Raw genomic sequence first — 14,704 nt, forward strand, 5'->3', positions numbered from 1 at the left:
TGTTCAGTCTCTTTGTTCATGTGGTGCCAAACACAGAGCACCCACAAGGGAATAAGTAACAAAATCTATACAATTTACTACTGCAGGTTACACTGTCATGACTGAAATTAATAGTGTCCTCAGAAAACAAAAGAAAAATTGCCTCTCGAAATACTTGCCCACACAACTGCTGCACATACCAGAGCAGTTTGCAGGCAATACTGCATCAGGTTCACCTTCAAGATACACTGATACAAAAAGCTAGAGCCTTACTAGGGTAGGCCCTGTGTAAGATCTCCTGCCAGAATGCTGAATAGAAAAGATAGAAACCAAAATTGAAAACCAAAGGAGATTTGTGAAAGCATGCTAATGAAGGGGAAACAGCGTGGGTCCTGACCTGCTTTGGGAAGCCAAAGAGCCAAGTGGGTGGATACTCGAGTAAGGCCTTCAAGCCTTTAAGGATCTCTTCAAGGAGAGCCCTCTGACTGAAGGACTGCCTTTCTCTGCAACATCTTTGTAAGCTCCCTGGTGCAAAGTCTGTTTCCACCTCACCCACATTCATGTAGCCGGCCTGAAGCCTGCGGGAGGCCCTGTGGAGCTGTGTGATGTCCAGAATGACCAGTCAGTGAATTTGTTCTTTTCAAGCAGCCATGACTGATACCTGGAGGTCACTCTGGGATACACAGCAATAAAATTGCATTAAAATATGAGCTAAGTACAGAAAACTTTTGTTTTTCTCCTAGTTTTTCAACCATTGCTATTCGGAACACAGCTGTAGCTAAGACTGGGCTCGAGGACTTCATGCAGTAAATTTTACATGGCCTAAACAGGTCCTTTTCCTGCAGTTTTCTTTACATATGGAAGCTAAGGCCCTGAAGACAGAGGATGAATGCAGAAGACATCAGTTAACCTAAACTAACTTCCTGTGTGGCCAAGGTAATCAACGGGCTCTAAAAGCAGATGAAGGCTTCCCCAGTCTGAATATACTAAAAGAATCTTTGCAGCCAATACTCAGTAACCTGCCTGCTGCAAATGCACACCCTCCATTTGCCTTTGCAACAACTTCTCAGCATAGACAGCCCTGAGCTGAAACATTACTTCTGCATTTACCAGGTGAAATATTTATGCTAAAATGATTAACTGACTTTCTTTCTATCGTTCAAGAAGAACAGTTCAATATGTTTGGAACAGAGAAACCAAAGCAAGTAAGTTTCAGATAGGAACAACAAAAGATATGCATAAAGCAAAACGACAGAAGAATTGGGGGACAGCCCAAGGTGACGAGTAATTTGGGATCTAATCAACAGGACAGATGCAAGAGTGGAGAGTAGTATCACTTCAGAGTATAACATTTATATCAGCCTTGTAAAGAATTTGGTTGTTTGTTGTTGTTTTTTTTTTAATGCTAAAGTAAAAATGTTACTTATGAAATGTTATACTTGAAATTATCTCTAATTTTGTTTCACGCTCTTGCTGTCTTGCATTTATTTTCTTTGAACATGATACCCATAGCCCTGGTATATTTGTTACATACTGAAACAAAATAAACAAACAAAGGTAAAGAAATTTCCAAAAGAAACAGAAGAAATGCTTTTCAGATCAGCTCCTGTTTTCAAATACAAGCCAGAAAGGACATCAAAAGAGAAAAAGATCCCTTGTAGGCAATGTTTTATCTCCTGTTTCCTACAGAAGCCCAAGACTTCCTAGATACTAAAGATACCTTTCTATTTTAAAGGCAAACAAATTATTTTAAATGTAACAGGAGTGTAAATATTTATTAGGCCTCTTTTCCATTTGGTTCTCTGAATATGAATACTCCTAAAGTAGCGTTTCCTCTGAAATTTTCAGCTTCAAGCTAGTGAACCTGACTAAAAATCAAATGTGATGGTTGTGGAAACATTTGCATTTCCTTTAAAATTCTCCACCACCACCCCTTCAACCATTGGCATTTTACTTAGTTTCAAACTACAACTCTTGAGCCAGACTGAAGAAAACAAATGCATGAAGAACAGGGAATGCCTCCAGCCTTGGCTTGTCCATCCTGCTTCAGAAAATGCAAATAGTGACACTGTCTTGTCTTATTCTTGAATTTCCAGGGGAAAAAAAGCGGGAGATCAGAGGAAGAAGAAAATAAATCTCTCAGACACCTTAAGAATCACCTTTTGATGAACAGCCTATCAACTCCAACCAACTGATCTGAAAATCAGTGAAAAACTTGAAAAACAACATGGTTATTTGCATAAAAAATAACATCATGCATTTATGTTTCTTGGGCAGCTTACTGGCCAACATGACTTGATGTATAAAGCATCCTGCATCTTCTTGGGTAGTTATCCTGTCACAGCTGTATGGCTGTTACTGCAGTAAATAAGTCTTTCTTCACCTACCCTTCGCTGCAGCTACTAACACTCAATCAGATCACCTCTAGGATGGACATCTTTTCCCCAGGCTAGCTCTACTGGCATACTATTACAGCAAATGAATAAAACCCAACATTATTGTTCACATGTGTGCAAAGAGCACTCTTATGTACTTTATACTGTCACAGAGTAAACACTGGGATGTACTGAAATACCTCTGTGGCTTGTTAGCTGTGTGTCTGAGCTCTCATTATCCAGCACCAATAAGCAGCTGAAGGTCGGCAGCTGAACAAGGTACATAAGCAGAGACACGTGAACCAATGGCCTCTACAAAAGAGGTAAGACTCCTTTCATCAGTATTTGCACTGTCAGGCTTTTCTGCACATTTGCTGATGGCTAAAACACATATATACATGCATAATCAGTCACTGGTGTTCAGCAGACGTGGTCCTCCACTGAGCCACAGTAACTCAACCATGTGGGCCTGAATCTCAGACATTCCTGGGCAATGCTCATCAGCAACAGTGCCTGATTTGGTTCCCCAGTCTCTTACCAGATACTGAAGTCTCTGGCGTTCGGTCTCTGGAGTGAATTCTGAAGACATTGGAATGACTTCACCATTTCGGATTATTATAGCCCTGCAGGAGTAATAAAGCATTGTTAGTAGATGGGAAAAACGTAAAAACACCCAGAAAACCAGGGGGTACTGTCAGGCACTTATTCCCTTTGGAGTCATAGTAAAATAAAGCAATTTCTTTTCTACTGAAGTTATCAACAGACAGGATAACAATTCCTGCTGTGCATCCTTTAGGCTGGATAACAAAGTGTATTTGTATACGCCAAATTCATTTCAGAGCACAAAAAAACATCCAAGCAACAAAGGCAAGTGTTATTTCAGCTGATGTCTGCTGGGCATCCTTATTAGTGAAATGTAGACACCCAGAGGAGATGCTGCAGAATCAGCGATTGCAGAACTACTCTTTGCAGGTTTTAATCCCAGCTGGGGCTGACACTGTCTATACTACTGGCTTCAAATGACTAAAGCAAGCTCTTTCCAATTATTGATTGGTCATATGTCATGTCAGAACATTTCTTTTCCAACAGCAAATGGAAATGGCAAAGAAAATCCTGTTTAACACAAATTCAACTAGCTACCTGCCAGAAGCAGACAGGTAATGGAATGACTATAGATCAGTAGAGAGATTTCACATGCACTTCTGCAAATGGCAGAGAAGAAATGTTCTCCAACACCTGTCTGTTGCCTCTTAAACTGCTCCGTTGCCTGCAAAATATGGTTTGATCCTTCTCTGGTGTAATTTCCCTGCATGAAACAAAGTTAAGAGGGGTAAAATTTATACAGTGTTCCTACTGCATTTATTGGTTATGTATTCACTCCAAAATCGTATTACTTTATTATTTGCACAGCTTTGTAAGCATAGTAACGCCTGGTGCTTTCGAACAGCTGGATGAACATCCCAGAGATCTTAATACTGATTTGGAGCTGTTTCTCAACCCTCAGTTGATTAGTTCACTGTTTGGGTAATAGCAGCATACCAAACCACCTCTCCTCATGAATTTGCACAGAATTTACCATAGATAAAGCAAGTAACTGGCACTTGAATTCTGGTTTCTACATGTTTTTTCTTATTTCCTTTCTGTTTCCTTTCTTTTAGTCCCATTTACATGCAAGCTTACTTTTCTTGATAATTTGATCGATTTGATGGTATTGCTTTTATGCTAGGTATTCTGATGGCACTACAATGCATCCAAGGATTATGGTAGGCATACAAACACCAAAATTTAAGCTGTAAAGTCAAAATGCAGCCCTGACACAAACCAGCTTTGCAAACTCAGAGGCACTGTGTAACTGCCCAAGTGTCCAGGATATACTATTAGACTAACATAGTCTCTGAACGATCATCTAATATTGCTAGTATGCAAATAGAAGGAGCATTACTGCAGAGGAAAGGAACTGCTCACATTTCTGAGATTCACGTGGTAAAGAAGAAACAGGTTCTGAGCAGCACTAGCAGAAGTGGAACTGATTTAACTGCTTAGTGTGTCAAGCTCATTTTCTAATTATCCTTTGCTTCCTCTTTAATCACCATTTCATGAGAAATCTGTATTTTAAAGACCACTGAAGTCTGGGGTTCATCTTTTTCTTTGTGTACACTGACATACTTACTATATACGTTGATAGCTATCATTCTCACTTCTGTGGGTAGAATTGGGCCCTGAGGGACTAACATCATATAAAAAGCAATTCAGAGGCGAGTGGGTCAACCTTTCATGGCTCAACTTATTTTCGCTAGAAATTGCAGCCACCTGGGATGAGAAGCACAACCCAGCACAAAAAAACCTTTGCGGGGGTGGGGAGAAAACAAGGCAGTGATGTTAATAGCTGATTAAACAGAGCCTCGGTTTTATGTTTTTCATGAATGCTTTCAGCAGTTAGACTTGATTCAACTCAAAAGTTACATCTGTTCATAAGAGTCAAATGATTTGATCTGAGGGGTTAAACAGCTCTAGATATTAGCAATGGCAGGGATGTAGATGCACACATACTGGTTAGCGGTATGAATTCATCTCTGCTGGGCTCGTTATCCTGTTAGCAGTCTCGTTAGGTTTCCACGCCAGCTGTTTAGTAGTTTCATGACAGTAAGGGATATTTCTGACTGTATTATGACAAAAATGGACATATTTGTTGGCAGTCTCACCAGAGAAGCCAGGCATGAAAGCCCAGTCCAGGAGCTGCCGCACTCAGTGGGGTTTTTGTGATTTAAGAGGTGCTGTATCAATCCCTAGTTGGACTCAGAGACTGAACTGCCCTTTCAGTGACCTGGCAATGACAGAGCTGGAGCAGCGAAGCTGTCAAGCACGTTCTGAAGGCTTTTCCCATGGAGCAGTCTCCAGAGCCCTGTACCACTACTTGCTCCCACCGAGACAGCCTGGTGCAGGGAACAGCCCAGCAGCTGCTTTCCAGTGCTCTATACAGTTATACTGCTCTATACAGTTTGGCAGGACAATTCGTTTTAACTTTACACTTCCTAATGGACTAACAAGCGACATCACGTTACGTGAGCATTGTTGCTTCTGCCACACATGACAGATGTATGCACGTAATGAAATAGTGCTCTGAAAGCATTTAACTCCCTGCGCATTGTGGAAGTACAAGCATATTATTTTATACCAGAATAAAGCCACCCTATTAAAGTGTCAGCAATAGCTGCATAGGAAGCTAGAGAACTTGGAGAGATGCAGTGCTCAGGGAGCATCTGACTGCCATGTTTAATGGTGACATTTTAATTTCAGTCACAGTGGTGAAACACATTACAGCACGGCCACAGGGCAAGCCTGCCAAAGGAAGCTGGGTGATTCATGTTCGTACGGAACAAGTATGTCAACAACCAACAAAATATTTTTTGATGACAAGGTTACTTCAGAGCCACACCAATCATTAGTTTACATCAGCAGTGAAGAAGCAATAAAAAAAGCACAAAAGTTGGTTGTTTTTCGTTTGTTTGTTTGTTTGATTTTTTGTTTTTTTTCCAGAGAAAGTCTGGAGTCACAGATCTGCAGCCTTGGGTGCACTGCCCTCCAAGCTGTGTGGCTCCGATGCCTTCTCCACGTAGCACCATATCAGGGTCAGCAAAAACCCCGTTCATAATGGCACCCATGCCCTGAAGGCTTAAGTCACGTACTTTTTGATCCCTTCTGAAAACAAACTAAGAATTTCACTATGTCCCTTCCCCTGTTTTGAATCTAGGTACTCAACCATCCAGTGCAGGGTCTCCACTCACACGAACTGCAGGGCTGCACTTGCATTTCACAGACACGTGCACACTGCACAAAAGAAAGTATATTCACCAGTGTGGGGCTTGTGAATATTCACAGGAAACAGGAATTCATTGAAGAATATCCCTAAAACACAGCTGAAATAGTCTAAAGTGAACAAAACAAAATCTGATTTTCTCTTTTCTGGCCACCTCACTTTGAGGACTTTCTGATGTAGCAAATCCCTGCCCTGAACAACCATATGTGGAGCAAGTGATGTGCTGATGTTTCAGTGTGTGAGATGGGGCTGACAGTCACAGTGCAGCCTGCAGCAGGCTACATCCAAGTCACATACAAATGAAAAGAAGCATGAGCTTAAAAGGCTGCATGCAAATCTACATAAAATATTGCATCTGTCTTTTAGACTGACATGACTTCACAGACCATGGTGTACAACGAAGTGATCTTTTAAGTAATTCAGCATTCACACAGAACTTTAAGTATTTGCTTATTTTCTGTATTCATATTTGATACTTCACAGCAATATCTGGTGCTTTAGTAAATATCCCCTTTTAAAATACATGGTAAATGAAGCTACTAAAGGGTAAAAATCTGTCTGTGCGTTGCAGTGGTGCTCTCACACTCCAGATGTAGCAACAACACACTGGCCTAGGGAAAATATCAATACATCAATTACTTTTGCATTTTTAATATGGATAAAACAGCCGCCCCTCCCTGAAGGAGCAGGGCTGCTTTTCTGCTTTTTTTCTTTCTTTCTTTTGTAGAGAATACAATCAGCAGAGAATTGCACAGCATCCTTTCTGAGTTTCTTAAGAGAAACAAACAGAGGGAAATTCATACATTTCAGAGGAAGCTATTGTTAGTTACTCTCATTTAATCACACAGAGAAAGAAACACTTTAGTGAACAAGGTCAAAAGTGTAATTTCACTGCTGTGAAGGGTCTATTGGGATTCTGGTGTTCAAAACAAAGAGGCATCTCCTACTGTTAGGAGTATTCAGGGGACACCCTGATTCCATTACACACTTTTCCAGCCAAAAATGATTTGAAACGCAACATTAAACTGCACATTCCTACAACAGAGAATAAAAATCTGGTAAAGGTGACAAAGAGAGACCATTCGGAAAACCCTTTTTGACAGCGTATATCAATTCCAAGCCACAGGGAGGATGTATCCATTTTGTCAAAAGGTGTTAAGCGTTGTGGATTTGGTACAGATGAAGCAGCAGTGTCTGGCCTGTCTGAAGAGGTATTAGAAATGTGTCAATGGAAAAGAAAGAGGGATTAAACTGACAGAAAGAATAAGGCAGGGTTTTATTACATTCAAAGGAGGAACCAAACAGTATATTTTAATTAGGTGTGTCACAAAATAACTGAGAGAAAAGAAAGTAAATCTTAGAAACATGGAATTGGTCTAGATGAGTACTTGTTTACTACGATAACTAAATGCATATATTTAAAGAAGCCAAGGAAGCATGGTGTTAATGCCCGGTGATTTTAAAGCCACCAAAGTTCCATTTATTTACGTTTTCTTAATTGCTATGAAATGAAATAAGAAGATACAAAATAATGTTCACCTTGTCTGTAAATTAACCAAATAAATTAAGTTCCTCTGGAATTTAACCATTATGATCAACCATTATGATTACTGATGAGTTTTAATACATTCAGCCCTGGCATCTTGGTTTCACTTATTGCTAACTGGATTACTCTTCTTAATCCCATGCAGACTCATTTCTCAATGTTTGTTCAGAAACCAGATGAACAAACACCTCACCGCATTGGCAATAATCACGGAACTATAGTGAAAAGCCTTTAAGTGATTTCCTTAATTTTATGAATTAAGTCAGGCTGGGGATAGTAAAGCAAACCATTACGTAGTGTTTAGCTGGCATTAAAACAGGTCCCAGTGATGACATATCCATCACCATAAAAACAGGAGGTGAAAGCAGCAACCCTCAGCAACACCCATGGCAAAACACACATCTGCCTAACACCTGTAATACTCATGAGAAGACTCATAAATGTCTGGTTCCTACTTTGCATCTTAACCAAGAAAACAAGCAACAAAATGGAGAGGGCGTAGAGCCAATTAAAAGGGCCTCTGCCCTCATTTTCCATCTACTGCCACTCAAGAGTCCTGCCACCCTGCTTTATTGGCATTACTCAGTGTAAACATCGGGCTGTCCACAAAAATGCATTCAGACTGGACATTTGGAAAAATTTCTCTACCATGAGGGTGGTTAAACTCTGGAAGAGGCTTCCTACAGAGGTGGTCAGTGTCCCATGCCTGCCAACATACAAAAGGCGTTTGGATAACTCCCTCACTAATATGCTTTCACTTTCAGTTAGCCCTGAAGTGGTAGTGCAGTTTGACTTGATGATCTTGGTAGGTCCCCTCCAATTGAACTATTCTAAGTACTGGATCATTTTTCATTCAGCTGAACAAAGCCAACGTTAACAGGGAATGCACTCTCCCTGTGACAATTCAGTCTGGTCCTGCAGGAATAACAAGGAACCCTCTCAAGCTTCTGGGGAGGCCTTCTGCAGGCTGCTTTTGCCTTCTGAGCAGCCAAGCTGGCCACCTTTGGAGCACAACTCCCGGACACAGCTATGTTACAGGACAGTGCTGATGTTGGGCTTTCACAGGTAGCAGCCAAAGTATCCAAGGACTCTTCTTCATTCCCTTGCACCAGTACTGAGCCAGCCACGTTGCATGGCTCCTGTGGGGCTACAGGCATCTCCTCATGCCTTTGCAAGGCACGTGGGATGGAGTTATAAAATTTAGTTCCTGTAAGAAACCCCGAGAGTGGTCTTTCAGAGGCACGGTACCAGCACACCAGCTGCTCCTTGCAGCACACTCTAGGGCTTTATGACATTTCCAGTTAACCCAGTCATTCATATTTACATTTCTACCGCTTATTTAGTGATGCCTGTGGAGAAGGCCTCTAGGCAAATTAAGGGTCTTGATACACTTTAAAGCCACAATTTTAGTGGTCCAGTTTTACTAAATCATCACATTATTTTTAATAAATGACCACAAATGGGCAGGGAGAAGCTATTTCTCAAAGCAAAATAATATTCACAGATTTCCATGGAAGTGCTTATTTCTCATTTATATTAGCTGAATCAGGCAGAATCTTCCTTACTGCCACCAAGAACAATGAAAATCTGAATTTTTTAAACAGATCTCACATTCCATCCTGTGTATTCAACTAACAACTTAGTAAACAGCAGTCGGAGGCATCTTCTGCACCTGGCAGCCCCCTTTGCCCCACGTACTGCATCCAATAGTAAGAGGCACTAGACCACCATCAACACTGTCACTAAACTGCTTCAGTTGTTTCTGTGTCACTACTCGCTCCCTGGTTTTAAATTAAATATAACACAAAGCTTGCAGGTTGTTCACAGAGGAGATATCAGGAGAAGACGTGGCCCAGTGACTTCTGAGCTCAGGAGCTCCACTTTGCTGTGGTGCAGCTCCATTCCCAGGAGATTCCCTGCACTACTTGAGGTTGTCCTCACATGGATTGCTTCTCTGAGCCAGTCTAAGTATGGAGTTGCTATTATTAACAGTCGGCTAATTATTAACAGTCAACATTACTAACAGTGTTTCATTTTAGAGCTAATTACACCTTTTTTTTTTTGTACTCCCTCCCCTCACTTATAGGTTACGTGATGGTGTTAGCTACCTACATGACTGTTTTTTGCCTGTGTTTCATCAGGAAAGTAACTTTTACTACGGAAATATCCATTGTGGTGCCTTTGTATGTTTACTTACGCATGTTTTAACGTGTAGCATTTCCTACTCCAGTACTAGTAGTATGAACTCAAAAGCCTATCAACTAAACTAAAACATTGTGTACGGAATCCTGTGTACTTTCCCATTGCTTTACATCTGAATGCACTGGTCTTCCTAGCCAGCAGCTAGGAAGCCATGACAAGCCAGTTTGCAGCGAGCAGATACTGCTAGAACACAAAAACTGGCTGCCAATGGTTCCAACCTGCTTACATTGGAGATTTGCTGCCCTCATGGGATTCATTCTGTTCATGATGATTTCAGTGTATTCTTCATTTGAAAACCACTAAGTTCAGGGTTGCAGTGATGATACATCACCACATTTCTGCAACGTGGCTGAACAACACGCCACCCATTATTTGGGTCATGCCTGGAAGATGAACAAAGCAGCACAGTCACATCTTTGTGACCAGCCCTGAGCCTTGAGACCATTATCTCTGGAATCAAAGTCTGTTTCTCTGCTGTCCAGGATATCACATTCATCTCCAGGACGAGTTACTATGGCAACTAAGCCTGGGCTTAGGGATGAAGGCATCACTGTGCAAGCCGGCGCTTACTGTGTCAGTAATATGGCTGGGGTATGGCTAACCACAGAAGGTCAAAGAGGTGCAGATATTTTTCTCTGCTCTTCACTGATTTACCATTGAGGATGTCAGAATGATTTTAGTCCCTACAGCATTACATCTACTTTGATTTCAGCTCTTCTGCTTTCTCAGCTCAGCAGCAGAGCCCTTCAATACTAAGGATTTCATGAGACCAAGGTGATCCTGGGGTGCTCCCTCTGGTTCCCCTCCCACAGTAAGGAAGGCAGCTAGGGATGGAAGGTGCACAGCCTGCTTGGTATGCCTTGGCACTGACCTGTAACACTGGAAGGAAGAAAGAATCCCCCGTGCTCCCTGGTTGACTAAAAAGGCACAGATTAAAGAGGTAAAACAGAGTGCAAAACTGAGCTCAGTGCAGTGCACTGGAACATCTTGATTCTGCTGTACTTGCTTATATCACAAGCTGCCTGTCTTCAAGATCACGGACTCTTTATGCATCAGTACTAGTGGTTAAAATTATGCTTTAGCATTGTTTACTCATCCTGCCTCATACATTATGAGCTCTACAGGTTAAACATGCAACATACATGTGGGGATGTTATTACAGCAGGATTTTTTTCCTTGATTAGCACTCATATTCACCAATAAAAGAAAGCAATAGGGAAATTTTTATTCACAGTGGTTGCAACCAGTCTTTTTGTCTGGGTTGGTTAGTTGTCGTGGTGTCTTTCTATCCCTCAAAAGGCTGAAAAAACCTATGAGAACTAAAGTTAATAGGATTCATCACTCCTAAAACCTAATAGCAATGAACTGTGGCTTTCTAGTTTGCTAGTATTCAAGCAGCAAAATTCCTGTCCTTCCTCATTATCTGAAATGTAAAGACTTCCTTGGTAGAGATACTGTGTGGTTGAGACTGAAGACTTAACTGAACATACCACATGTTGAAACTGTTTACAATGGCTTTAACACATGCTAGATTGTCATAGACATTGCAAAGGCATACTCTCTTCCAGAAAAAACAAGAGTTTGGAGAAAAGGCAGGACTTGCGTGTCTTCAAAAGTCTATGAACACTGACTGCCAAATTAATCACTTCTGCCAAGTCAGTGCTGGAAATGAGGTGCTGTTGCTTCGGAACTCATCATTCACTAGGTTGTTAGAAAGCATGCTCTTTGAGTGCAACAACTTATTTCTGATTCACCACTTTTTCTCCACAACTTTGATAAAGTGTTTCTCAAAATGCCTCCAAAAGCTTCACTTGATACAAAATTCTGCAAGGTGATCCGAGGTAGCTGCTACTCCTATGAATTCTGTGCTCTTATTTCTCCTTGGAAGAAGTCCAGGTGGTAAAAGGGAAGTAGGAGTGCTTTCAGCAGGCCCTGTATGGGAAGGCTTCCAAGGAAGAGAAGCTGGGCAAGCAATGAAACAGGACTTGGCTGCCTATCTTCTGCGTCTGACTAAGATGCCATGCTCCTTTGCAGCATTTTCTGCTAGGCAGCAGAATCAGACTTCTCCACCTACCAAACTGCAATTGCTGAAGAAGAATGTATGTGGGAGACTCACTTGGTCTCTCTTCACTTCACAGTCTCCTGTGCAGAGCAAGCACAGACCTGGAAAATCTAAGCATTTTTTTTGGCTTTGAGTGATGAGGACTTAATAACCATCTGAAAAAGAGGATGTGCACACAGCTTGGCCAAGATACGGTCTATAAGTGTCATTCTCGCCTCTGGGGAGGCATCATCCGAGGATTTAGAGCAAGAAGAATTTTCAGAAGACAGGGAAGGATCACCATGGATTGTGTGGCTGAAAGTGCCCTGTGCATGGCTGAGAAGAGAGAAGTTCCTCTTCTCTCATCTTTAGGAGGAGACAGGAGTAAGAACGCTTCTCCAAATGCTGCAGTTTGAAGCAGCTTAGTAACTGAGTTAGTCTTTCCTCCAGAGACCACTAAGTACAAAACACAATTATTGTTGTTTATGCAGATACAGATGTAAGGAGACAAAAGAGCTTACCCAGACCACTTAAAAAAAACAAAACAAAACAAAACAAAAAAAAACCAGGCAAACAAAAATCCCACACAATTTAGATTAGAAAATAGTTAAGAAAAATTAGAAAATTAAAGTTTCCTAAAAAGTACTGTAAACCCAAGACCAAAACAAACCAACTCTGTAATTGTAATACACTAGAGCATTGCTTGGTTTCCACCCATACAGTATTTGGGCTTCTGGCTAAAATCACGCTGTTGGACTGCCTTGAGGAAGAGGTCAGATACCACGAACCACAAAAATGGGTCAGAATCTTCAATTCTGATTTCTCAAAAATTCTATTTCTCCTACAGTGCCAGTCAGCAAATATACTGTTGTTTCCATGCCTCATTTCCATTTGCTTCATAGTAATACATGATTTCCAAATTTTAGTTCCTACAAAGGGAGCTACTTATGAGATAAGCAGTTAACTAGCACTGTGACACAGAGTAAGTATAAATGTAGCGAAGTTCAACACAGGCTGCCAATCCGGACAGAATGGAAACAGTAAACAAAGCAAAATTCAATTATATTAAACTACAAGAAATCAGTGTTGTACACACGTATGGACAATTGAACTGCAATGACGTTGCTTAACCTGCACCCATGTGAAAGTGCCACATATACATCCACTTAAAGAGCTCCTATCACTAAACAATCCCAAATGCCTTAGCGTGAATTCTACACTTGCAAAAAGGAGTCTATTCTGGACATGAGGATATATATTCAAGAGGGTGAATACACCCTGAAAACAGAAGCACATGGGGGCAAAAAGCAGGGAAGCAAAAAATGATATATATATATATATTTTTTTTAAAAAAAAGGCTGATGAAGCAAACCAAAAAATCCAGTGACCCTGAAGGACTGTGAAGCCTCCAAAACATTAGGCTCTTTTCTCTGATGCCACCTTCTGCCAATGAATCAAAAAAGTCCAAGAACCCATTTGAAGATTTAGCAAGTATTTCAAGGTCTATGGCAAAGTCAAATCAACTTGTGATGTACTGCATCTTAAATGATGATAAAAGCACTGCTAACCCAAATGGCTCCAAACACAGCACAAAATGGCAGCGCCTGCAGTTGCTGAGCAGCTCCTCAGCCAGCCAGACAACATGAGAGCCAGAAGAACGCTTGTGCCAAAGACGGTTAATATGATCATATCGCATTAGAGTCATTGGAGTGATATTGGGTAAATGTTATGTTGCATGAGGCTATACAGTAATGGGCAGTAATCAGTAAAAACATTTTAAGTTCTTGTTTTACTACTGCTTCATCACTAGCTATAAAACAACATACTAATAAAGAACATAAAACTGGAAGAACTGAGATTAACAAGGCGTGTTATGGCAATTTAGAAGTAAAAGTCACTTTAGCAATATAAAACTGAACAATACTGTTTAAAAGAATGAGCAGAGAAGATTTACCATTCCTTATTAAAAAAATGAACCAGTCAACCAACATCAAAAAGACCAAAGAAACCACAGATATTCAGAGTGTCTACCACAGGGTAGTAATGACGGTGTATATATCAAATTGATAGGCAAAATATAAATGCTGTGTATCAGATAGCCCACTACAGCACTATCAGTCCCTACCTAAACAACCTTGCACAGACAGTGCCAACCACTGAGAGGTGGCATGAGAGAGGGTGGCATATAAAAGCTTTGGTCAATATGCAGACACAAATTTTGACTCTACAAGTAGGTACATTTATGGCAGATTCCAAGAATGATTAGCAAACCATTAGAAAATGAAATCGGCTCCCTCTAAGTTGTTCTTATCAGGCTCTGAAGACATTGCCTAATTTTTAGTAGGATTCTGGTATCATGCGCATTTAACATATAATTATTACAGAAATACGATTGCATCGTTAGCATAAGTTTAATTGTATCATTGACATTAGTGATGCCATAACATCAAGCTCAATAATAGTTCATAACAAAACGTACAATTAGCACAATTTTTCTCCTTTTTACACCAACCAAAAGTGTTCAGCTTGAAGAAGCCTAATAGTGCCTACAGAAGTGAGCTGGGGCTGAACCTGAAAGGATTGCTGGCTGGTAATTTAGTAATATGGTAATTAAAGTCTTTTCATGATGTAATTACACATCAACTACAAAAGGACAGCTGCTATACAACAGTGCCAGGGTACGTGGCATGAAATGATTAGATTTGAGAAGCTTTAGTGGTTAAACTGAATACCACAGGCATAAG

The 14,704-nt window shown here is 40.8% G+C and overlaps 1 protein-coding gene across 3 annotated transcripts in view; it reads right to left on the bottom strand.

The window, feature by feature from the left end:
- Positions 1 to 14,704, bottom strand: part of PPM1H (protein phosphatase, Mg2+/Mn2+ dependent 1H) — a 136,083-nt gene that overhangs the window by 39,470 nt on the left and 81,909 nt on the right. For all 3 annotated transcript variants that reach the window (XM_040670460.2, XM_003640351.6, XM_015282711.4), the window contains exon 5: positions 2,893 to 2,977. In XM_040670460.2, the coding sequence (XP_040526394.1) occupies positions 2,893 to 2,977 (85 nt within the window). The remainder of the gene's footprint in view (positions 1 to 2,892; positions 2,978 to 14,704) is intronic.

This window comes from Gallus gallus, chromosome 1, assembly GCF_016699485.2.
Source record: "Gallus gallus isolate bGalGal1 chromosome 1, bGalGal1.mat.broiler.GRCg7b, whole genome shotgun sequence".
NCBI classification, from domain to species: Eukaryota; Metazoa; Chordata; class Aves; order Galliformes; family Phasianidae; genus Gallus; species Gallus gallus.